Genomic DNA, 25,935 nt, shown 5'->3' on the forward strand with positions numbered 1-25,935 from the left:
CAATAGTTATTTTGGACAAGTTTTTCTGTGACAAGCTGCATCTTGTTGTTAGTGGATTTTTGATTTCCTACTCCTTTATTTCATCGGCTGCCTCAGTGACTTTATATAATGGTACATTTGTTATTTCTGTGTATTTTAAAAAAGGTCCTGCTTGTCTGTGCCAAAGAGACCACAGGCTGCCAGGACCATCACAGTTTATGTTTGCATCTTAGTTCTTTGGGTTTTGGCTAGGTACCATCGTTAGCTCCACAGGATGTGTATCCTCACCCTGCTGCTTCAGGACCGTGTTAGGTGTGGGTGGCCTCTAGCTGATGGTGCCTGCCAAGCCAACACTTGGAAAAGTTTTAAATAGCAAAAGAAGATGCAAAAGGAGCCAGCCTTTAGCTTACCCAAAATTGCAGAGTATAGGTGTGGGCAAGAATGACAGTGGGGTTGGTAAAAAGGAAGAATAGTGTGTCCCATGGTGTTGCTACATTTACAAAAAAAAAGAACAAAATGCAGTATTTTAAGAGGAATGCATGTCCCAGTGGAGAATGACCATTCTTGTAGCATCATTTAGCTTATAGTTAAAGAGAAGTAAACTGCTCTTGCAGTCTTAAGCAAACAGAATAAGCTTGTTCCTAAGCACTGTGTTTATATAGTTCCTTTCCAGGTCAGTGCAACACCCGAAAAAAAAAAAAGGATTTTTTTTTGTTTCCCCTCTGGCTTTTTTTTTGGCCTTTTTATAGACACTGCAGTGGAAGAAAGAGGGAATGCAGAGAGAAAATTAATCTTGAATTTCCAAAGCAGCATGTGGGCTTTTGCATTCTTCAGTGTACTTCTTTTGTTTTAAATGAAAAATCATTTATGTAATGATGCTTTAAAAAAATAATTCATGCATCTTGGGATTTTTATGCAGTCTTCTGTTTGTTGGGGTTTTTGCTATTGTTGTCTTTAGAAGATGAGTTCATGTTATAGAGAGCTTAAAAAATGTTTGGTTGCTCTTTTATTCCTAGTGAGGTCTAAAAATAGAAGCTGACAAAGAATTGCTTATAGACTCACTGCTCTGCTCAGAGGGTTTAGCTTAGTCTAAAGCTGCATCTTCTGACATTGCAACAGCTGAGCTGTACAGAAACACCAAGGCTGGGCTTACGGAGTTAAGCAGGGAGGAGAGAAAATCTCTGTATCAGCCCTCTTGCTTTTCTCCTCCCATCTCCATCCTTGGGCAGAGGATCTCACCCTGAGCACCAAGGCAGAGCACCAAAAACGTGTGTGAAAATGAGAGCGAGACGTAAGTACTGGGAGCACAGGAAGAAGGATGGTGGGGAGAGGTTTGAGGTTTTATTTACTGTCAGTGCTGCCGTCACACTGGTGTTGAGGTGGTTGGATAGAATGTAATTGCAGTCTGACATGGTTTTTTAGTTACTTCTGTATCTCAAAAGTTTGGGCAATATATTTGGGTTTCTAGATATTGCCATAGCCTAGTGGAAAAGTATTATTATCATTGTGACCACGGCTTGCCGTTGTACTGTAAAAACTTGGTTCAAATTGGGAGAATAGGGAGAAATGTGTGTATTTTGCATTATAATGTGTGTAAGCCACATTATAATCTACCCAGTGGTAACTCATATAAAATGTAATCTGTGTTATGGGTTATTTGTTTATAAAGCTGGTCACCTCTAAAAGGGTGCAAAGTCTTCTACACTTTGGGGTCTCTGAGTTGTGTCCAGGTGCTGGAGGGGTGACAGCAGGGAAATTGGGCATAGGACAGCCCAGGAATATGGGGATAGCTCCATTCATAGGTGCTTGTGTGGGGGATTGGAGAAAAGGTGGTGTTATTGAAGTGACTGCTCATGATGAAAGTGAGCTGCGCTTCCTCTCCCGGTGCTTGCTGGCTTCAAACAGAGCATCATGCTTTGGGGTGATGTCTTGATTTCACACTTATGAGCCAGTGCATTGCTTCTCCAAATGTGAGAACTAAAACTTTGGGTTTTTATAAACAATAGCTATATATGGGGCTCTGGTGTCCTTTGAACTGTGCTACATGTTTGGATGTATCAGGTAGGAACTGCAAGTGCTGGGAGGTGCCTCAGATGGCACAGCCAGTGCCAGCTCTTCTGCCTGGAAAGTCAGTGATGTTGTGTTAATGGTCTTAACCTGAACCAAAGTCATCAGAAATAGTCTGGACCCTCCATTGAAGCCCTTCTTGGTGGCATCATGCTCTTAAGTCATTTCAGGTTGGGTGTAATACTGTGCCTTTGCCTTGGACAGGGGATATATTCTGCTTGCTGAGTGGCCAGTACAATGTGCCTCCTGGTGCAAAGGTGTGCTGGTTTCTCAGACCTGCATGGGAAACCCCTCTATCTCCTGCACTCAACCAGGCCAGAAAATGGCCAGCAAAACCACACCAGGGTTTGTTTTTTTGCAATGCAGCCACACACAGTTTACCTTCTGCCTTGGGTCCCCTGATGTTACAGCCTGTTCCTTCCCCATGAGGCTCAGATGCTGCCTTGCTGCCTGCTCCAATGGGACCTGCCTTTATCTCAGTGTAGAAAGACCCCTGTGCTGGTAGAGGACTGGTCTTTAATTCTACTAGAACTGTAAAGCTTACCAAATTGTTATTTCCTTTGCAGTGAGCCTGGGTGTCAAGAGACCACATGTGTGGATTGCCTCCTGCCTTGCCTTTCCTGCCAGCCATATGTGGTGAGCTCTCACATGCCAGAGAAGTGGAGAGTGGAGGAGAGCCACTGCACTGAGCTGGGCCAACACGAGTAAGCCAAAGGGTGTTTGACTGGTGAGATGTGGCAACTGGGGATCCTTGCCACCCCATGACAGAGACAGCTGGTTCCTGCCAGGTAGATGCCTACGGGGAGTGGACAACTTCAGCTGAGCTGATGCATCTCGGCACCTGATACAAGGCTCAGGTAAGAGTGCGTTGCTTAAAGCTGGGCTGCGTTTTCATCCTGTCTTCTCCAAACTCACTAACTGACTCTGGAGGAGATGAGTATTGCCCTGAGAGCCATTGTGTGCTGTAGGTACGCATGCTAATAAATCAGCAGGATCTCATCTGCGATGATGCTGAATGCTCTGCCTTGTTGGAATACTGCTGATGGCATCAAAGCGAGAGGTTCTTCCTTAGGAGTTCCCAGTTCCTCTGCTGCAGGAGGTGACCATGTTTTTATCCAGCATAGCATCCTGTGCAGTTCTAGATACAAGTTTACTAGGATAGGAGCTCATTTGAATTTTCTGTAACACATCTGCAATTCATCTAAAGTGATCTATGTGCAGTCATTTTCATAGACACCAAGACAGTTGAATCATAAACCTCCTTGCAATTCAGTTGGTGCTCCTTACTCTCTTCAAACAAGCAAAAAAGCTTGCTTGTGTGCTCTGGGATTGTAGTCAAGAAAATAAACATGCAAACAGGATGTCCTGTGTCTTGGTTCATCCTGCTTGATAGTAATTTCATTCCTGAAGTCATAGTTCACTTTGAGAGTGCAGGTCTTGATTTCCTTTCCAGTATTAAAAGGGTTTTAAGCGTGTGCCAAGTTTGGGCTAAGGTAGGTGATGCACAGTCCAGTGATGCGTTGTTTTGTAGCTGGTGCCTGGCCAGGGTGTTTGCAGTCTGGGTTTGTTAATGAGAGAAAAGCTGCAGATGATGATCAGCAGAAGTCCTCGGTGCAAGCACAGAGCGTGTTGTCCATTTTGGAATAGGAATTGGGTTTCTAGCAAACAAACAGCAGTAGCAACACCGGAGATGCAGATGCTGGCCAGTCTTGTTGCAAGACTTGGGCGCAGGTTGACTTCGGTGTGGGGGCTAGTTCTCATGAAGCAGAAGCTCTGTCTGCAGTCAGCAACGTGTGGCTATCACGTCCTCCTCGTCTTGTCACCTCTGGGCACACAGCCATGCATGCTGGCACTCCCCTGCAGCAGCCCACAGCCCCTCCTGTGTGTCTTGAGAAGCTTTGAGGTTTCCTCGGGCCATGGTGATGCAGTTGAAGCTGTTCCAAAGCCATGCTCATTTTGGCTGTGCTTGATAGGTTTGTGCAGTGGTGTAACCATGTGGCTTTGCTTTTTAAAAGCTTTAAGCATGTGGAAGAAGAGCCTATGGTGACAGTTCCCCTCAGCTTGCAGCTACTGACTGTGCCCTGTGAATTGTACCAGGCAACCAAGGTGGGCAGTTTGCTCCAAGACATGAGTCTGTGTGGTTTGTATGGTGCTGTGGTGTGTTTCATTCACTTAAAAAAGCCATGATAGGGTTTTTAGCCACTTGCACTGCTTTGCATGGCCGGGTTTATTCCCACGGCATGCAAGTGCATGAGTCACGTTACAACTAGTAGTGGCTTTGCAAGTGAGAGCAACTGCTTTGCTGGGAGGTGGTGCAGGCTGCAGGTGTGACTTGTGAGAGGGTCTTGCTTCTCAGCAGATGTTGTATAAGCATTTCCACTTGCATAGATGCATAAGCTTTTCTTTTAAAACTTTTCCCTAAAGGAAAAATTGTAGATATGAAACATAGATGGCTAAAGACCTAAAATGCTGTGATAAAATGTATTTCTAAAATAGAATATGAAACAGGAACAGTGACTTGTTGAGTTTCAGCAGAGGTGGATGTGTTTGTAGTAAGTACATATCTTTTTAACTTTATTCCACAGCAGTAATTTCAGTTTTATAGAGGCCAGAGTGATGGTGAAGTACAGTGTGTCAAAATTTGCTTTTTTCTTCTCCTAGCAGCAGTCTCTATTTGAAGTTCAATGGATGCATTTAGAATGTGAACATTCACCTCAAACCATTTCTTCTTTTTCAATGACCTTCTGCTAAATAACCAAAACAGATAGTCTTAATCTCAAATGACTCGTGTGTAAATACTGTTTCGCAGTACAAAAGATTTAAAAATTGGATTCCAGAATACCCTCAAATTCAGCCAGAGACTGAAAACATGTTGCTATGGTGTGCTTCCTGAAAAGATTTCACTGATATTTTTATTTTCAAAAGCCCTTCTGCCAAATGACACTTGGTGGAAGTGCTGGCAGGGCAATTGCTAGTGGGTTTATGAGCATGAGACATGGTGTTGTGACTCAGGGTAACAGGGGACATGTGTGTGTCCTGGGCTGTGTCACAAGGACCACTTGTTGTTGGGCCATGGGAAATGTTTGGTTCTTCTGGGCAGCGAGCGGGGTTGCAACAATGGTCTGGGTGAGTGGTGGGCAGAGGTTCCCATGCTCCCAGCCAGGCTGGTCCCAGTGGGTACCACTTCACATGGGGCAATGGGAGCTTGGCAGATCTGACTGGAAAAATACTGACTTTATGTGAAGGTTATAACAGTAAATCTGATTTATGGAGAACACACTGAGGCTTTTGGTGCAGATGCCTTCTTCCCACTGCCAGTACTTGAGATCCCAGCTGGTGAATAAATTTCAGGAGAGTTGTTATCCAGAAATTGGGTGTTTTATTTAAGGTTTGCTGATGCCTAGATAATGTTCAGTGCAGGTACACAGTAACATGCATTTTCATTAATCATCTTTAGGTTTACTGATGCTTGGATTAATTTTTACTTCTTTAAATTGTAAACTGGCAAGTTTGAGTGTGAGATGACAGATTGTGGGTGTTTCCAGCTTATTCTTTTTAAAAAGAACTACTTGATGGCTTTGTTTCCCAGTTGAATATAAGTGTGCATGGCTTGGAGCTTTCTGTTGCTTATATCCCAGTAAATTTATGTAGTATCATTGTCTCATTATTCACATTTTCTTACTGTTCCTGTTCATAGCAGCTTAATCTTGTGGGTTTGTCATGGAAAAAAAATCTATTTAGTAGGAAAATACAGTATTGGCAGGAGAAAATTGGGTAGCAGGCTTGATTTGAAATGGTGTTACAAAAAAAAAAAAGTATGCAGTCATATATAGCTATATGGAGAAGCGTGGTAGGTACAGCTTGTTCCTATTTGTAGGAAGCCTGTTCATATCAATGAAAACAAATTATATGTTTCCTCAAATTGTTCAGAAAATAAAATGTCTCAGTAGTTTCCATATACCTAAGGTGTCATTTCCCTCAAGCAAATGCTATATAACTTCATGGTGTCAAACTACTCTGAAGTTTGACTATGTGCAGGATAAAATAATAAAAATATCCATATTTGATAGAGGCTGTTACAGAGTTAAGCTATATCTGCTTCCTCTCTAGTACTTTGAAAGTCACCCGGTCAACCACAGCACTGACTCTGTATCCACAAAGCTGGTGTTGTCATCAGATCCGGCTGGTGCAGCCACCTTGCTGTCTCCATCCTTTCCACTTCCATCAAACACTTTCTCTGCTTTCAAGTTTTTTCCTAAATTTGGACTTCTGTACTGTTACGATATAAAGAGAAAACAAATGTGCATATTCCAGGCATGAAATGCAAAACTGGCTTGTTTGCACCAGTCTGGCATTTCTGGCTGCAGAGAGGCTTTTGCAGAGGTGGATGCCAAAATGTATTGTGTTCTTGCTGTTGTCTCCTTTGTAAACCCCCCCCCATGTTACAAAGTTGCTCTTCCTTTGGTTATTCTGTTACAGTCTGTGGTTAGAGACGTTCAGAATAGCTTTCACTTTGTAAATGTCTTGAAAAATTCCTATTTACTTTGGCATACTGTTTATTTTTCCCTGTAGCCTGCAGAATGTTTGTATTTTTGGCAGCACATAGAGGACAACATTTGATTTTGTTTTGCCCCGTAAGAACCAAAAAAAGCAATGTCAAAAGCGAGGGAGTGAAATAGTGAAATTGCCTTTGAGTTAAACTTCACAGGAGATATGAGAGGGAGGAGATGCAGTTATATTAGGTGACATGATGAGGTAGTTACTCAGACCTTTCTACTTGGAAAAATTAATCTGTGGTTAAAATGTATTGAGCAAAGTTCACATTTGAAGTAGGAGCTTTGGCTTGGAAAAAATAAAAGGACAAAATATATTCTAATATTTTTGTCTGTTCTCTGTTTTGATTGTGGAGTGAATAATGAAAGATACACCCATTCCTGTCATGAAGATTCTGCTTTTTTCCAGTGTCTGTATGGATGGATGTCAAGCTGTGCCATGCCTGTGCTGCTGATAATGGGTCACAGAGGAGCTGTCCTGGTACCCTGGTTATATTGTGTGTGGCATAATATTTCTGTCACACTGCTGGCAACTTAAGAGTGATGGCTGCTTTCAAAATGAAGAGTTAGGGGAAGGTGGATTTTCCAGCTATCTCCATCCATACTTGAAAGACATGGTGGCAATGAGCAAGCTGCACTGAGGAGTTGTTAAGATGAGACAAATAATCTCTTGCAGACATGTGAAGGTGTAGAGAAGTGGGCTGAGCCTACAAGTGTGCTGATGCTTTTGCTTATCTTATCTCCCCCAGTTTTTTTCCCCTCAAGGAATAATCACATCCTTCAGATGATCCCAAGTGCGATGCCTTTAGCTGCTCTAGCTTGTTTGATAGCAAGCACCACTGCTGAGATGCAGATTCAGTCAGAGGCTCGGGTAGGCTGTCCTGACTAGAACCCTGACCTGTTCTTCCTGAAGGGAGGTCAGGATAGCTCCTGGTATGCATTAGAGACCTGCAGTGGCCCAAAGGTTTGGGTAATGTGGCCTGTGATGGCCTGGCTTTAGCCTCCCCCTTGCTCAGGTTTGGCTGTGTCCCCGGGCAGGGAGCAGGGAGCTGGCAGTCCTGCTGTGTGCAGGCAAGTTCCAAATATGCTTTGTACAGCAGCTTTTCAACCTCAGCCTAATTCTAGGTATGTGATCTGGTTGGAAGCTAAAGTTGTCAGCAAATGCATTTTGTATTAGCACTTTTCTAAAATATTTCCCATGCTTTGTACACATTTACATATCTTCTTTATTCTCCCCTTCCTTTTTTTTTTCTTACAGCTTCTGATATGAAGAAGGATATAGAGTCTTTAATAGCCCAGGAAAAAGCAGAGATCGTTGCCAAATATGAGAAGGTACCAGCCTCGTGTCTCTCCCCAACATGATGGCTAAGGCTGAAGCTATTTAGTAGATAAGAATGCTTCAAATAAGTTTTGCTTCCCTGCAGCACTATCTTAGTAACCCTCATGTCAACAGGCTTCGTGCCAGCTCTCCCTGCCTCCTTCTGCCTGCCCCAACCCTCTCACTACATTCCTGGGGTTTCTTGAGGATCCCATGTGTGCTCTGCACAGATACCAAAAGGTGCTGGGCTTCTAGTGCTTCAATGCTCCCTTAACCCCAGGATGGCCTGATAGCACTGGTTTCTCTGATGTACAGCCCTTCCCAGCCAGTAGAGAGGCACACATGGAATGCTGGATAGGCTGAACTTGTGCATTTTTCTCTTGCTGGTGTTTATTTGTCTCTTTAGCATAGGTTTTGCTTTTCTGGCTCTGTGCCTTTTAGTATGCGAGGAGAGAGGGGTGTGGGCTTTGGAGTTGGGATGCAGTCACTGGGGCGGGGCATTCCTGCTGAGACCAGCTCATGGGTTTCCTTTCTGCTTTCAGGGTAGACAGGAAGGAGCTCCAATTGACCACTGGGAAGATGCTGATTTCACTCTGTATAAAGTTACAGACCGGTTTGGATTCCTGCAGTAAGTCCTCCTGCCCACTCCTGTCCTCTCTGACCTGTGTGTGTATGCAGACCATCCCTCTGCACCAAGCATGACATGCCCAGCATCCTTCCTATAAGCTGCTCTGTGGCTTGGCTTGATCAATCCCAAATGCTGGAGGAAAAACCAGGTGGGCCTCCTTCCTCAACTATGCATGTTCAAACACTGATGCTTTGAATCTGCTGCAAGGCAAGGCTCAGAAATGGTTTCCTGTCACAAGCCTGGCATTAGAAGTTACAGTCTGGTGCTGCTGTCCCTCCATGAAGGACCACGGTCTGTCACAGAGCAAGAGGCTCTTGTGTTTGCACCTAATGATTCAGGGAGATATAGGAAGAGATGAGGCAATATATCTGATCATCTTTGCTTCCCTTGGGTAATCCCCATCCAAAGCGAGGTGCAGATGAATTAGATGCACACCCTGTGCCTGGGAAGAATGCTTAAAAGAACTATTTTTATTCCAAATCTGAACAAAAGTTGTAATAGAAGACATTCTGTGTGGGGGAGTGGGATTTGAAGCAATTGCTGTCCAGAAATTCCACTTTCCCGCCCTTTTAATTGCTGATTATATGTGTATTGAAGAAGAGCTGTATGCCCAGGATTTCCAGTTATGGCCAGTGCTTGATTACCTCCCAGCAGCTTCTGTTGGGTGTTAGGGTTTTGGATGATGCTTCCTCTACCTCTTCTGCATTGGGGACAGCTCTAGGAAAGGCCTGAAGTCCCCAAGACATATCCCCTCAGGTTTCTGAGGTGGTCCCTGAGCCACAGCACCCCACACTCCTCTGCATCCTTTCTTGCCCACAGAGTAACCAGTGACCCCTTGCTTTTCCAGCGAGCAGGAGCTGCCAACCCGCACCGCCTTGGAGGAGAAGGTGAGAACTGCCAGCTCTGTCATCATGGATGTGGCATCCTTAGCACACCATCTGGGGAGGGAATGTTTTTTGAGAAAAGGAGGGTGCAAGTGAGAGTGAAGCAAGCAGCCAGCACCCACTGGTCACTGCTACTCGCCCAGAGGTGGGAACTCTGCACAAGGCTCAGTTGTTGGAGCTTTTATTTTCCTGCGTCAGGCATCTACCTTCCTCCACGCTGCACTATAAAAGCACCTTTTAAAGTAATTTTGGACTTTTCCCTCTGCTTTGGCACAGTGCTCAGCAGCTGTGGCTTGAAAAGGGGACTGCATGTGCAGGGGAAAGAGGTTATCTCCATCCTCATCTTCCCTGAGATGAGAGCATGTCCTCTGTTAGAATCCTGCTAAGACGGACTCCTTGGTGTCATGTTTCTGCCGATCTGACACAGCGATGCAATTTGAGGCTAGCTGAACCTGTATAGATTTTTATTGTGAAGGAGTACTCCTCATGGAAATGATTTATCTATGTTAAGCCTGTGTATCTTGTGATTTTTACCAATGCTGCTTTTAGTTACCATGGGTTGAAATTACCAGTTTCCGCAGCACCTGTGGATTATTCCCCTCTCCAATATGAAGTCTTTGCATAGAAATTTAAACTTAAGAGAATGAAATTTTGTATTTTCAAGAGCTATCTTCTGGGGCTTTTTTTTCTTAAATTTGTCTTCTCCCTTGCACCAGCAAAAACAGCAGGAAATTGAACGTGTGGACAAGTGGCTTAAGATGCTGAAGAAATGGGGCAAATACAGAAACAGTGACAAGGTGAGGAAGAAAAGAGCATGTGTCTGGAAGGGTGGGTATGATGCATCCTTATGATGAGTCAGGCTTTCAAAACGTTGATAAAGAAACCAGAGAGCACTAGAATATTGCCTTATTCTACTAATTGATCTTTAACATTTTAAACCTTTCCTTGAAATTTCTGGGTTACTACTCAAGGGAAAAGTCCTGTTCTGACTTACATAGTTTTAAAAAGCATTTCCTAAATGCTGCTGATGAGTTTGCACTTCTGCTTCCCTGTGCAAGTGGGAACACAGCAGAGGTGTTTGTGTGCCCAGCTGGGTCCCTGCCTTGTGAGAGTAGAGGGCAGTGCACTCCACAGGTATCTTCTGTGTCTCCACCTCCTGGAAATGATGTGGTTGTGACTGATCTGTCCAGTTGATATTCCTTGTAATTCTCCTTGGAGGAAGAATTATTTGTCTAGAACATCACCTAGATTTTGTATTTTGCTCCTAGATGTGTCTGTGAAATGCCACTTAGGTGTTAGATTTGTGTGAAATTCCAACCATCTGTGGAAATCAAGGGTGGAGATGTTTGGCAGGAGGAGTGAGGTGTTTGTATGGATTGCTTCTAGCTCCTACTGAGAGTCCTTGGGAGAAATTTGAGCTAGGTTGAAGGGGTTATGCAGAAAGAAGTCTCAGAACAGAATATCTGCATAGCTGTAGGGACAGCATCAAGCAGAGCATCCTCTTTGCCCAGCCATCAGGAGGGACGTCTGGTTTACCTAGCTGAAGAGCAGCTGTAGTCACATCCTTTAAAAAAAAAAAGACCAAATCTTCATTACAGCAGGGATGGAGTGGAGATGGACTTGCGGTTTTCTAATCTTTCTGTTTACTTCAGAGTGGTTCTGATTATTTTGTTCATCAGTGCAGCTGCACAGGCAAAATTGGAGACACTGACGTGGCTTGTTTTTTTTCTAATTAGAAGTTAGCACTAATTGGTTAGTGGGCTTGTGGGTAAACCACCAAATTCCAGCAGAGTGCAGAGAACTCCTTCAGGTTCTGGAGGATGTTTGGGGTGGGTTTTTAGCACATCTTAACTTCCCTGGGACACCTGGTGGGGACAATCTGGCATGAGGAGTGTGGAGCTGTAGTGATCCCCATCTATTTTGGATTTACCTTGATAATTAGTGTGTATTAAGCACACTGCAGCTGACGTCACTCAGATCTGCTGTGTGGCAAAGAATTGGACTGGTGAGTGGGTTTTGAGGGTCTTTGGGTCAGAAAATCACAGAGCTCTTGTAGTAGAATAAAGGATGTTATTTATAACAGCCTGTAAATGGTCAATGACTCTTAGGGACAGAGATGGCATTGTCTTCATGCTGCAGGACTGGAAATGGCTGTCCCCTCTCCCAGCAGACAGAGGAGCAGTGCTTGGCCCCGGGCAGGGAAAGAGCAGTCTGGTGACCCTGGGGAGTAGAAAGGAGCTTTGGTTTCAGTCCTGTCCAGCCTAACACCCTGCTGCCTTGCAGCAAGTCAAGTGGAGGCAGTAAGGTCTGTAGCAGCCACACAGCATTAAATGCAAAGACCCTGAGAGGCACAAAAGAAGTGCTTTAAAAAACCAGTAAATTTCGGTTGTATCCTTCACCTGGGTGTGCAACCCAATCTCATGTCAGGAGCATGAAAGCTGCTCAGATATTCCTACTGCCACAGCTGGATGCAGTTCAGCTGTGGCATTTCAAGGACCTTACGCTGAGATCACAGTCATGCCCTTGAGATGGCTATGTTTTCTTTTCTAACGAAAGTAAATGTGACAAGCCCTTGATCTGATTTTTCTAAAGCAGGGTGAGTTGGTTTTGTTCCCTCTCTGAGTGCTCAGGCTGCCACATCTACATTGCATGTTTTCTTCAGGTTTGTCTTCAGCACTTTGCTGACATGATAGAAACCAGAGTGTCACAAGGCAGCAGCTCCGTGTTATTTTAACAATGACTAGGATGTCATCTTTGAAAAATTCCTCTTAGTGAAGACAGGAACTTTCCCTCTGAAGTTCATTTTGATATGCTGTGCTTTATTAGAGGGAAAAAAATCTTGTTGCAGGAATCGCAAGCAGTTTTGCAGAGAAGTTGCCCTGACTGATTGCTTGAATGGTATAAAAACCCATCTTATTTTCCAGGCTAGGACTTTCAGGGCTTCAGTGCCAACTTTTTGAGTTCCAGTTCATATGCTGGAGCCTGGCAGACATCTGATCATATTGAGTGCTTGACAAAGAGGGACTTAACAAGCAGGCCATGATGTTTTGCAGAATCTTAGTATCTAATTGGAGCTCAGGTTGTCTCAGCGTCTGTGTTGTGAAATGTCAGCAGGAGGAGAGAGGTTGTGTACCCATCAGGGCACTGATCCCCATAACTGGGCAAGAAAGCAGCTTTTTCAGACCCCTGGCGTGAGCCATTGCCAAAGAGCAGCAGGTTTGGCCTTCTGTAGCTCCACCTCCACTCGGAGTGCATCCTTGCATGCTGCTGATTGCAGTCTGGGTCTTGTGACTGTCATAGTCTATAGGAAATAAGGGTGAAAAAAAGAGGAGGACTTGTTCCTAGCTCAGAATGGCCTGGCTATGCCTTAAATAATTTCTGGCATAACCTGTTTCAGGATGAGCAACAAATAGGATTATCTTAATTAAAGTGATGCCCTGAGGCACCCTGGGCTCATTATCACCTCAGATCTGTCTCTATTTCTGTTCTAGACACATTTTGTAGCTATATGATTTAATTTCAGTAGCAACATCAGCAAAAAGTGATACCAGCACAATTCTTCACATAGGTGGGGTTAGAATGATGCAATAGTGCTTTTCTTGCTGTACTTCCACAAATTAAAAGGTACAAAAATAAAGGAGTCCATGAAAGGACCACAGTTTTGTAGAGTTAAGCTATGTCAACCTTGCAAAGAAGTGCTATATTGTGTAACTTGGGGTTCAGCACAGGGAGGGTTGGGTGGTCTATGTCCTGTTCACTGCTGATTTGAACGCAAGTTTAAATCCTGACTCTGCTTGGGAAGGTTAGGAAATGGTTGGTGCATGTAAAAACATAACAGTTCAGGCAGAACAGTTTTGTAGAGAAAAATGGCTGTGCTGTGTGCACTCCAACAGTGGGATAATTTGTTCATCGTAGCCCTGAAGTAGATGGATTTCAGCCAGAAGTATCAGTCATAGGAAGAGGATGTGACCTCTGCATCATTTGCAAGCTGTGTCTTGTTGCTGTCCATGTGGGATGGGACCTTTAGAGAGGGATGTCTTCAGTCAGAGATGTCTGGTTTTTAAGCAAAGCCTGTCTTTGTGCATTGGTGGTAGCCTTGTCTCTGCTAAGGTCACGGGAGTGCAGAGCACTTAATCCAATGTATGCCAGCAAAGCGGTTTAGGATGAATTGGGGATCTGTATAGACTGACACAGACTCCCAGGACAAAATAGTCTGCTAAAGCCAGGGAGAGTCAGCAGACGTTTGTCATGTTAGGGTTGGCTGAAGTCAGGTCTTCTGCATGGAAATGCCATGGGAAAGAAAGGAGGTTGCATCTGGGAACTTCAGCATGGCTTTGCCTCCTTTTTTTTTTTTCTATTTTGGAAAAGCAGGTTGCATTTTTCTCTCCTCCAAAGGTAGCCCAGGCAATAAATGGAAATTCCTACCCACAACCCATCAGCTTTAGGATTTAAGTTTGCCCCGGCTTTGCTGCTGGAGCCCCTGCAGGCCTGCTGGCACCTCATCAGGTGTAGCTGCATAGGCTCCAGCTGCAGGCACAACAGCAGAGTTGAAAGTAAGCGTTATCCGTATGGCAAAAAAGCGACGTGCAGCAATGTCCAGTCTGCCAAGTATCTTGCATGGCCACATTATCAATCAGTTGGCTTTGTGCAATTAGCCAGCTTTTTGGTACAAATAAGAAATCCATTTCTCTGGGGCGATGGTGGCCATGGTGGTGGCAGAAGCTTCACCTGCCACTCCAGGGGAAGATCTTCATAGCTCAGCTACCCTGGAGCATCAGTGGTAGAGGATGTGAAGAAGTTCTTCCTCTGCAGAAGGAACACTTTTGAGCCCTAACGGATTCGAGGGAGGAGGGCTGCACCCCATTTCAGGATGTTGGAGGTATATGCTGGGTATGTGCAGAGGCTTGAAAGGGACGTCACCATGCATACCCAAAATTTGGGCATTGCTCTTGCACTTTTTTCCTGGTGAGCCATGCACATGGCTGAGAAGCTAACAGTGACAGACTCCGAAGTGTGAAGGTGATCTGCAATGTGTATATTCTGCTTTAAAATCCAACCCACCTCTCCCAAACCCTTTTTAACTGCAGTGTCTTAACTACTGCAAAAAGATGTTCTGTCTTTAAAGGCAGTGAATCCACCTCTCTAATTAAAGACCTGGAGCACTTGGTTGGTACTTCTCAGAGGAGATTTCTGATGCAGGAAGATGGAGCTCAGATCTGTTCTTCTGTAGTCTTCCCCCTCCCATCTAACACAAATTAAATGCATGGGGAAGGGAGATACAGGGATATTTTGCTGATGGCCTCTGTGCCACAACCTTTGTATGCTAAAGCCTAGGGAGGGAATATGATCTTATGGCAAAACGTGGTGCAAGTTTTAAACACCATGGGTTCAGTCCTTGGCTGACATGGCCTTTCTGCACAGTGTCTTGGACTATTGATTTGATCACCAGCACCTCCATCTGTGGAGCGGGATAATGTCCGTTCTTCCTGCCATGCATTGGTCAGTCTGTCAGTCTGCAAGGGACCTGATCTAGGGGCCCTCTTCCCATCTGTAAGGGCTGAGCAGTCTGTAAGAGATGGAAGGTAGTGACCTTCAGGGTTGTTTTTGATTCTCACATGAAATGAGAGTTGTCATCACCTGATGTCTTACCTCTATCATTTCATCCCAGGATAAATGCTGCTTGAAATGGTAACTTCTCTGTTTTCCTTTAATTTTCACAATGCAGAAAAGTTGCTCATTTTTCCTCTGCGTGACTCACAGCTCTGAGGTTTTATCACTTTCATGTCTGGAGGCGGTGGGAGGAGGAAAGCCCTTGGATAAATAACAGGAAGGTATTTGAGTTCAGTTCCATCTCAGCATGTTTTGTAACTACCCTGTTCCTTCCACATATGTGCAAAGAAAATCATTAGAGACATTTACTATATGCCACTGAGGGTTGCACTCAGTAAAGTACAACAATACCAGCTCTGGGAATTCAAAACAAAATTATTTTCTTCCCACGTAGCTGAGCACCATCTACACCATCTACCCTGGCAGCTGTCAGTCTCTCCTAATCCATTGGAAATAAATAATGTTTTCTGAATTGGTGTTTTTTTCAGAATTGATTCATACTCTAATGTCTTGATCCCACCTCAGCTTTTCTTTCATGAAGGCACGAGTGCTTGCAGAAGTCAGGCTTTTGTGGGTGCCTTGCCAGTGGTACTTTGGGGATGGGGTTCATCTAATCCAGTTGCTTTGTGTCTCATGATGCACTGCACTTCTTCCATCCTGATTCAATGACTTGCAGGAATTGGGCCTTTCAGCTGTGGGGGTGAAGCTGTCCTGCATGGTGTGAAGGCTTTGCTGTCTTCAGGAGCACCTTCCCCATGTGAGCTTGGAGGAGCAGAAGCAACTCCCCTGGATGTGCAGGTGGTGAATTAGTGATGTCCCTCTTAAAATGCAGGATGCTGTTGAACAGGATGGTGGTCTTCCATGGGCGTATCTTGCTACTGAGGTTGCTTTTCAGGGGAGCAGCTCTTACTTGGTGCATAGAAAGGGGAGGACAGGATCTGGTAAAGGATTTCTGCAGGATTTGGTCCTGGCTATAGACTGGACCTTCAAAGCAGGTGTTAACACTTGGGCAGAGCAAGCATTTGGGAAGTGCAGAGAATGGAGTTTTAAATGTTGAATGTGAATTACACTTACAGGATCAGGATACATTACACTGACACTTTCTGTGTCAGCAGAAATACTGAAATATTTATCGTAATGGGGTGGAAAAGCATTCTCACACACCTGTAGTTGTCCTAGTACTACATGGTGATCTTGACACTTATTACGGAGCTGGTTTATATACTTATTTTGACTGGGATAGTGGCATTAATTCTTTGCTGTCTTGTCTTGTGCTGACCCTCTGGGACAAGAGCTGTTGTTGCTGGGTTTTGCACTGGGTAGGCACAGTGCAGATGGTGCTGAAATGAGGGGTGTCAGTCTGTGCTTGCAGGGTCTGCAAGCCAAAACAGTACCGTGGTTATGGAATTAAAAATTTGGAATTAAAAAAGGTGATGGTGCAAAATTGGTCAGAAAAGAATGGTAAGAGGAGGAGCAAATGTTCAACTTGGTGTAAGATGCAAAGGCAATGCAGCAGGCCCATGTCCAGAAAACTTTCTGCTAGGATCTTGATGCTTCCCTGTGAATTGCAGCCTGCATTGCATGAAGCAGAACACCCTGTGGAAAAGGAAGAGGGATTTTGAAGGTGGTCAGATGCACTTGTGCAAGGCAGTGATGGTAGCTCCAGCTGATTGCCTGGTTGGGCACTTACCTGTTCAGCTCCAAGCTCATTGCCTTGACTGGAAATCCAGCACCTCTGTCCCCTCTCAAGGAATTGTGTGGTTCTGAGGGAGCACCACGTCACAGAATAAATACACTCCACGGCTGGAGCTTGGGCATGTGCGGCAGGTCCTTCAGCAGCATACCCAAGGGTCCTCAGGAGCCTGGAGAAGTAGCTGATTTTGTACTGCAGCTGCAAGGCATTTCATAGGTGGGATGAATGAAAGCATGGAAAAGACTCAGAAACTGAGCTTTTTTCTTTTTTATGAAGCATTTTCTTCTAGTCTGAGAAGTCAGCGGTGGAACAAAAGCTCTTCTTTCTGTTTTTGTTTGAAATTTAATGGTCTCTTTAGAGAGAGAAGACTTTATGGACAAGTAAAAGGGAAGAGGCATTTATGAGATGAAGTGAATATATGCATGTTTGTCTGCAATCACTTTCTTTGCCTGATGAGTGCCCTGCATGTTCAGGGGAGAGCCCCTGGGGTAGCCTGCAGTCTGCTTTGCCACTTGTCAAGCTGTAAAGCTGCTGTGGACACGTCATTGTGGCTCTCATGGTAAGGGCTCTCCTTTCCAAGGGGAGATGTATTTTTCTTTCAGTCCCTGAGGGTCCAGATGAGAACAGCAGTCCCAGGTCAGATTAAAGGCTTCAAAGCCAAGATGCTTTTTCTGGTCTTTGAAGAGGAATCCAAGGGCAAGCACAGAATGTGTGTATGCCTGCATTGCTATGATCTTACTGGCATCAGGGAGATGTGGTGGGGCAGCTTCTGTGACTGGAGTGTTAGAATGGAAGAATGCAGGCTCTTTAGGAAAGACAGACAGGAGAGATAAGGAGTAGGTATCACCCTCTGTGTCAGTGCGGAGTGCATGGAGCTCTGCCTGGGAAGGGATGAAGAGCAGAGAGCTTGTGGTTCAGGATTAAAGAGAGTCCAGGGACAAGTGATGCTTTAGTGGGAGTCGGCTACAGGCCACCCAACCAACTGAGCAGGTGAGGCACTGAATAGGGAGATAGGAGCAGCCTGTTGTTCACCAGATCTGGTCCCCACAGGGGTCCTCAGCCACCGTGATACCTGCTGCAGGGACAGCACAGCAGGGTGTAAGCAGTACAGGAGGAATGTGCTGATGATAGCTTCCTTCTCCAAGTGACAGAGGAGCCAATGAGGAGAAGGTGCTATGCTGGACCTTGTTCTCATCAGCAGGAAGGGGCTGGTGGGGAATATGAAGCTCAAGGGTAGCCTTGGCTGCAGTGACCGTGAAGTGGTGAAGTTCAAGATCTTTAGGGGAGCAAGGCGAAAGCACAAGCTTGCAGCCCTGCACTTCAGGAAACCAGATTTTGTCCTCTTCAAGGAACTGCTTGGTAGGGTACCACGGGATAAAGCCCTGGAGGGAAGAGGAGCCCAAAGAAGCAGACTGATATTCAGGGGTCACCTCCTCCAAGCTCAGGAGGTTCCTGGCAAAGACCTCTCTTATGAAGACAGGTGGGGATAGCTGGGGTTGTTCAGCCTGAAGAAGAGAAGGCTCCATGGAGAACTCAAAGTGACCTTCCAGTATTTCAAGGGGGCTTATGAAAAAGAGGGTGAGCCACTTTTTACATGGGACACATAGTGATAGGGCAAGAGGAAACAGTTATAATCTAAAAGAGGGACAGCTTAGGTCAGATGTTGGGAAGAAATTCTTCACTGTGAGGGTGTTGAGGCACCAGCACATGTTGTCCAGATAAGATTGGGATGCCCCATTGCTGAAAGTGTTCAAGGCCAGGTTGGATGGGACTGTGAGCGGCCTGGTGTAGTAGAAGATATCCATGACCATGATAGACTGATTGGAAGCAGATGGTCTGTAAGGTCCCTTCCATCCCAAACTGTTCTATGATTCTATGATTTTGACTGAGTAGTTGTCTTAAATGGCTGCAGGTACTCAGCTCATCCATCAGACTGGAGATGCCCTCTCTGCACCAGTGCAGGCAGACAAAGTGACCCTTTGGGGTGTCTGCTCAGGTGTCTGGTGATCTGCCACAGCAAACCATGGAGTAAATCTGTTCTGCCACCAGCTGGACCAGCTAACCTTGTGCACATTTGCCTCCCCACAGATGTGCCGGCGAGTGTACAAAGGGATCCCACTCCAAGTACGAGGCCAGGTTTGGTCACTTCTGCTGGACGTTGAGAAGATGAAGAAGGAGAATGAAGGAAAATATGAGGTACGGGCTCTTCCTGCCAGAGGCAGCAGGAGCAACGGGATGGGGAGGTTGGTTTGGTGGAGCATCATCAGTCCGGGCAAGTCAGACCCGTCGTACATGCAAATGTCGCCATCTCCACCCACATGGGTGGAGAGAAATGGAGGTTCCTGTGGGGATACTTTAACAGGCAGGGGTATTGCACAGCCCTTGCATGCTCCCTCACAGGGCAGGAGCAAGCTGAGCATCCTACAGCGTGCAGTGGTGGTGGGGCCTGATCCTGGCTGTGAACTGCTGCAACCTCTGAGAAGGACCCTTTGCTTTTTCAGTGAGGACTGAAAACACAAGTGGTACAAACTCCTTTATCTATGGGTGTGTATAGAGCTGGGGTCTTTCACATGTTAGCTGACTGCTTTCTGTAATATGGTGCTCCTGTTTATTGTGCTGGAAGTTGTGAGCAAAGTTGCTGTCAGTTTTACGGCATCTTTAGGGAGAGATGCAGGGACAAGTGAGGGGAAGCTTCGCAAAGGTACCACTCCCAGTTCCCGGAGCTCCCAAGGGTGATGTGGAGTAGGCACGAGTACCCTGGAGTGGGTAGATGCTGGGTGGGGGTACCCCAAACCTCTGTGTGTGCTTTAAAATGTCACCTAGGGCTTTTTGACATGTACAGCAAGGTGAGAAGCCCTGAACCAGCCAACAGTGGAGCTGTTAGTCAAGAAACCAGAATAAGGGTGAGGTGAGGGCAGGTCTTGCAAGTTAGTCGTTTATTTCTGAACCTGGAATCCTGCCTTACCACTTTAGAAGTGCAGCTGGAAGTTAACTGGCAGCACTGGAAGAACTTGGATTGAAGTGGATTCTTTTATCTTCCATCTTCAGTCTTTTTATGACTGTCTTGAAAGTTTCTATTAAAAATCTGTATTAAAATTAAATAAAAATTAATTTTCTGTTAAAACTCGCTTCTTTCTCTGAAAGTAGGAGAAAAGCCTGCCTTTGATTACTTCCTACTAGAGCACTGCATGCTTTAGGCTTGGATTCCTTGGCTTCAATAAGCAGTTTCTGTAGCATGCATTGAACAAGATCCCTAGTGACAGGGTTTTTTGTATTTGTTGTTTTTATTTCAGCCAGGTTGGCTCCTTTCATAGGCAGCGTGGAAGCCCTTTGTTGATAATTAACTTATTTTCCAAACTCTTGTTTAGTGATTTAGCTTGCACTATTTACCAGGGTGTTGTGGAGACAGTTATATTTCAGAGGCAGGAGGCTGAGTGCTGCTTCCAGCAGGTGTTTCTAAAAATCCCTGCCTATTAGGCAGGATGATGATAACGCTCATTATAGCTAGTCAAGTGTAGTTCTTGGTGGTGGGATGGGGGCACACGCAGGGGCCTGGGGAAGGTGGGCTGGGCTTACCCCAGCCAGCAGAGGACAAGCAAGCTCTCCCAGCACGCAGATTGAAGTTGCTCTCCCTCCCTCGAAGCTGTGCTGCACAGGCAGGGAAGCAATCCAAGCAAATGAAAGTCACAAGGAGTTTATCTGTGCTCCAGAGGGGTCTGTGATAAACAGGAGCTTCAGGGCTAATAGGCTTTGCTGGATACAAACCCTCTAAAAGCTCATCTTAATCTGCCTCTTCTTTGCTGCCACCTGCCGCCAGTAATTAGCTCTCCCCTAATTTCCTCCAGAAGAGGCTCAGTGAACGTCCTGCATGAGGGGTTTTGCTTTCAAGAAGATACTAAGCCTCAGCCTCAGACTTGTGTCCTGTAGGCCACCTCATTTCTCCCTGAGGCATGAACCGTGGCACAAAAAGCCTGGAGGCTACCATGGAACACGCCATGCTTGGTTTTGATGCAGGTCTGATGCTCTGCCCCTCCCTGGGTTTGTTGCCACAACCAAGGGGCTTGAGGGGAGCTGAGGAGGCAGCAGTAGAAACATCCTGGCCATGGGCAGAGCAGAGGCATCCTGGCTTTTACCCACTGCTTTGTACAAGGTCTCTGGGACAGGACTCCAGCTTCCCAGCCTCTGCTCTGCCACCAGCTTGCAGGGCCCACAGCTCTACTGAGCTCAGCAGAGCAACTGTGGAACCTCCAGGTTATTTAAACAAGTTAAAAAAGGAGAATAACTCATCCTGGGGTTTTTGTTTACATCTGCCCAATTACTAAAGTCTCCTGGTGCATGGAAGTTACAAAATGCTGTTCCTTCTGCCTGTTATTCAGGTGCAGTGATTCAAAACAAACCAAGGTATGGGTATTTGTAGTCTGTGAGAGATTTCTTTGTTATTCTGGCAGGGAAAACAAGAGAGGCTTCAACAGGGAAATTTGAACTGAACTAACACAGTGCTTATGAATAGTCCTCTTCTCCCAGGTAGTCTGCCTGCTTTGTAGAGGGCAAGGAGCTGTAGTATGCAGAGAGCACAGTATTTACAGCAGGGAAATTATGTTGTTTATTAGACCATCACCCTGTGGTCACTTTTATCCTCTCTGGTCTTGTGCAGGCAATAGTTCAAAACAGCCCTTGTACTGTTGCTCATCCATTCTGCTGCTTTCAAGGTTGGAATTAATATTCCCAAGGTGCTGTGACTGCCATAAGCGTTGGCAGTGTCAGTGACCTTTTGATGTTCTCCAGAGCTGATGTGGTGACTTCAGGAGGTCAACAGCAGCCTGGAGTCACCTGGTATCAGGCTGAGAAGCATTCATAGGATGGCAGCTGCTGGAGCAGATGATAAGCATCTGTGCAGATGTGCTACTTTCTGTCTTCTATGTGGGCCTAGGAGGGGTTCTGACCCGAGGCTTAAGGCATGGTGGGCTTGCAGCCCATCAACACTGCCTCTAACCTGCCAGTGGATCTCAGTCTGCCTCAAGATAGTCACAAGATGTATTTTCTTCATGCAATTAATCCTGTAGCTATTAAAGGAGAAAGGCCTGATCACTGGTGGTAGCTAAAGGCTGTGAGATGAGATGCTTGGCTGTAGCATAATGGTCCTTGGCTGCAGCATAGGGCTGAACAGTGATTACAAATGGGGCTGCAGTGGGATTCGTCCATGAAATATCTTCAGCTTGGAACTCTGAGAGCACAGTTGGTTGAAATGGTCTTCACTTTCATTTTGAATTTTCATTTTTTTGCAGTAAACTTCAGTCCTTTATCTGTGTGGCAATTCTTGACTTTGAGTTTAGTTTCTGTTCTGGACTCCTCCAATTCTTTAAAATTTGCACCAAAGGGAATATCCTAGAACTGCTTTTCTAATGGAAACTTAAACCTAGGATGATTCTCTTCTGCAGGGCAAGCAGTAGTTGGAGATCACTTCATAGTGATCTGTTGTAACAGTTTGGACTTTGCTATGACTGAGCCTATGAAGAGCTCAGGGATTCAGTGTGTACACCTGCATGTTGTTTCCTTAAGGAAGTGTATCGTTCCTTAAGCACCAGCAGAGCTCTCAATGCTTTCTGATATCCAACCAGACAAAGAAATCAAAATAAAACAGAGTGGAATTTGTGTTTTAGATTCTGAAAATTCAGTATCTGCACTGGAAGATGGACGAAGTCTGGGTTGGCAACTGCCACTTGCATAGCATGTGAATGTGGGGTCATCCCCTTCCCTCTGGGCCAGCAGCACAGACAAGGGGTTGAGGATTTACCTCTGGGCTGCAGATCGTTGCTTACTGAAAGGTGGCAGCCTCCCCTGCTCTGGATAACAATGTACAGCTCCAAAGCTGCCACTCCTGCTCTAGGAAGCCTGCTTTCTCACTGTGTGGGGAGAAGTGTGGGCTGAGTTGGTGTCTGACTCCTACCTCTTGTCTGCCTCTCTCCCTTCCAGCAAATGAAAGAACAAGCAAAGAGCTTTTCATCGGAAATCAAGCAGATAGATTTGGACGTTAACCGCACCTTCCGAAACCACATCATGTTTCGGGATCGCTACGGAGTGAAGTGAGTACAGGAGCTTCATGTGGCTATATGGGCATTGGTGCCCGTAGATATGTGGGGGATGAGCTGAATGGGGTGGCCAGAAGTCCCCTGGCCTGGGGTGGCCACTGGCACCCTAGGTCAGAGCAGCTCACAGGAGAGCAAAGCCATCTCTGCCTGCTCCTCAAACCATCACCACACGGTATGACCCACAGATGCTGGGCTGTGGATTCTCCCTTCAAGGAGGTCCACCCTGGACCATATTCAGCCCCAGTCTTGTCCCAAGCACCAGCCTGTTGCAGTGCCCTGTCCCCCAAGGTGGTAGGGTCACAGTTGCAGAGGGCTTGGTTTGGGTTGGCTGGCGTGATGGGGTGGACCCATCAGGATCTGGGTGGGATGGGGTCTCCACAATAGGTGGGGCTGGAGAGGTTTGACAGAATGACTTAGTCACTTGGATGAGTCACACCTGGCTGCCCTATGCAGTACCTGAGGAAGGTGCTTTCTGGTTCTGTGAGCCCTGCTCCTTGCAAAAGGCTGAAGTACCAGCTGGCTCAGTGTTTTCGGAGTCTTTGCGCTCTCTGCATATGTGTTGGTGTGCTCACGATGCTGGAGACTTTGGGTTCAGCTGTTTTAATATCCTTCTTTCTCCCCAGGCAACAGGCACTCTTCCATGTTCTGTCGGCTTACTCAGTTTATAATACTGTAAGTAGTAAGTCTAGTCAACATGAATAACATTGTGTTTTATATAAATATATATATATCTCTGAATGAAGATTTTTAAAAAGCATTATATATATATCTGTTGACAAGTATGTTTGTGTGTATATATATATGCATACACAAAATATATGTTTTTTAATATATATAACATACACACATATATTTAGCCAGTGGTAGTTCCAATTTTAAGTCCTAATACTGGCTTGTACAGGCAGTTGCAAGACTCTCAGGCAGTACAAGAGTCTTTGCACAGTTGTTTCATTTCTTTGTTCATTTTGTCATCTGGTAAGTGACATCTGGCAGATTCAGTTTGGGTGAGTGTGAGCAAAGAGCAAGGGATTTAATGTTAAAGCCCTTTGGCTTTCCAGCAATATAGTCTAGGCTTTCCAGCACTAGTCTCCTGGCAGTCTGTCATGTTTCTGATTTCTTGTCTTACACCAAATGGCATCCTTGTTAAAAACACTGACTTACTACAACAAACCAGTCATTTTTAGCTGAAGAGCACAGGCAGAATAAGCCTAAATTAGCAGCTGAACCCACTACCTTCAACTTCAGGCAGGGACAGTTACCCCAAAAGGCACAGAAGATGCTCAGGGGGTTAGTCGAGGAGCCTCCCTCATACCAGATAGATGCTTACCACATTTATTTATTGTTTAATTACTTCAGTGCTCATATGGCTGAGGGAATTCAAAACAGCATTGAAGCCACATGCTGTTTGTCATCCCATCCTCTATTTCTTGAAGTAGCTGCAGGCACTTCTTATGTTTGTTTTCTGTCCCTCACCCTCGAGCAGGGGGCAGAGGTGTGGTGGTATGACATTGTCTTCAAAGCCCTCACCTCCTGCTGGAGGCCCTGCTAGAGTGGGTCTGGAGGAAGGGCACAAAAATGGTCAGAGGGCCAGAACCCATCTCATGTTAAGAAAAGGTGAGAGCTGGGATTGTTCAGCCTAGAGAAGAGAAGGCTCTGGAGAGACCTCACTGTGGCCTTTCAATATATGAGTGGTTTATAAAAACGATGGAAAGACTTTTTACTAGGACTTGTAGTGACAGGACAAGGGGGAACACTTTTGAACTGAAAGAGGTATGTTTAGATTGGACATAAGGAGACATTTTTCACAATGAGTGTGGTGATGCACTGGAATGGGTTGCCCAGAGAAGCTGTAGATGCCCCATCCCTGCCAGTGTTCAAGGCCCAGTTGGATGGGGCTTTCAGTAACCTGATCTAGTGGATGGTGTCCCTTTCCATAGCAGGGGGTGGCCAAGATGGTCTTCAAAGGTCCCTTCCAAACCAGTTTACTCTCTGAGTCAGTGCCATGATAGATGTTCTTGATGTCTGGGAGCAGTGAATTTGGACGTAAATGGTAAAGACTTTGAAACAGGATAAACATTAAAAGAGGAGAGGGAACCATAGGCAGCTTGACCTGCTGCCACAGTTTTAACGTTATAGTAGGCTCTGACGGCATGGCAGCACCTGTGTCTCTCTTGGCTGTTGCAGGAAGTGAGCTACTGCCAAGGGATGAGTCAGATTGCAGCCATCCTCCTGATGTACTTAAATGAAGAGGACGCGTTTTGGGCACTGGCACAGCTGCTGACCAATCAGCGTCATGCCATGCATGGTAAGGCTGGGGTGGGATGTGGAGTGATGTCTGACAGAGAGAGGGAAGGCTGTTTGGGTTGGTTGGTAGGGCCTTGTTTTTCCTCACATACTTGTTTAATTAAAGTCGGTAAGGCTTAACTATATGTGCAACTTGACTACAGAGCTGAACTTCACTGTTGAAGGGAGACAGGTTCTTACCAGAAAAAAAAATGTTTTATGAACCCTGAGCTTTAGTGCTCAGTAATTAACACTTTCACAGAGGTGCTATCCACCCTCCAGAGTGCCTTGCCCTTGGCAATCAATTAACTCAAGGTTATGAGTTTATAGGAAGTCTCACAGAAGTACATCCAAGAGCATCCACTAAATGTGTATGTAATTCCACTAAATGTGCTATATTATTTTACTTCAAACACATTAAAGATCCTTTCGCACAGAGGGTTATTTTATGGGCAGAGGGCTAAGCCTTATGGCTTGATAACTCTGGACAGTCTTAAATGTGATTAACCAAGATTACAGGACACTGCACAAGCTTGTGGTGTTCAAACATCTTCAGCTTTTCTCTGAACCTTGGTAAGCACTGAGGTGTGTTCAGAGAGGTCTTGGCCAAGCCAACTTTCAGGCAGATGGGCTGGAGGATGTGTGGGGGTCTGCTCTATGGGGCTGGGTGAGAAAGACCAGCTGGGGCTGGTCTGAGTGTCCCCATTGCCCATGTAGACAGAGTGAAGGATGGACTCAGGGAGGGAAGTGAAAGGAGGTAGCTGGGCTCCCTGTGGTCCAGCTGACTTCAACGGGCAGTACAAGAGATGAGTTTCTAAGAAATCAGGCTAT

At 45.6% G+C, this 25,935-nt stretch overlaps 1 protein-coding gene across 6 annotated transcripts in view; it reads left to right on the plus strand.

The window, feature by feature from the left end:
• The window catches only part of LOC139673294 (USP6 N-terminal-like protein), an 81,642-nt gene that overhangs the window by 46,343 nt on the left and 9,364 nt on the right, over positions 1 to 25,935 (plus strand). For 5 of the 6 annotated variants that reach the window (XM_071558709.1, XM_071558711.1, XM_071558710.1 and 2 more), the window contains 9 exons: positions 2,613 to 2,903; positions 7,858 to 7,931; positions 8,460 to 8,545; positions 9,393 to 9,432; positions 10,146 to 10,226; positions 18,821 to 18,928; positions 22,706 to 22,815; positions 23,445 to 23,493; positions 25,006 to 25,126. In XM_071558709.1, the coding sequence (XP_071414810.1) occupies positions 7,866 to 7,931; positions 8,460 to 8,545; positions 9,393 to 9,432; positions 10,146 to 10,226; positions 18,821 to 18,928; positions 22,706 to 22,815; positions 23,445 to 23,493; positions 25,006 to 25,126 (661 nt within the window). In that variant the 5' untranslated portion in view covers positions 2,613 to 2,903; positions 7,858 to 7,865. Of the gene's footprint in view, positions 1 to 2,612; positions 2,904 to 7,857; positions 7,932 to 8,459; positions 8,546 to 8,569; positions 8,694 to 9,392; positions 9,433 to 10,145; positions 10,227 to 18,820; positions 18,929 to 22,705; positions 22,816 to 23,444; positions 23,494 to 25,005; positions 25,127 to 25,935 lie in introns of those variants that run through there. The other variant, XM_071558714.1, reaches the window with a different exon arrangement.

The sequence above is a fragment of the Pithys albifrons genome, chromosome 6, assembly GCF_047495875.1.
Source record: "Pithys albifrons albifrons isolate INPA30051 chromosome 6, PitAlb_v1, whole genome shotgun sequence".
NCBI classification, from domain to species: Eukaryota; Metazoa; Chordata; class Aves; order Passeriformes; family Thamnophilidae; genus Pithys; species Pithys albifrons.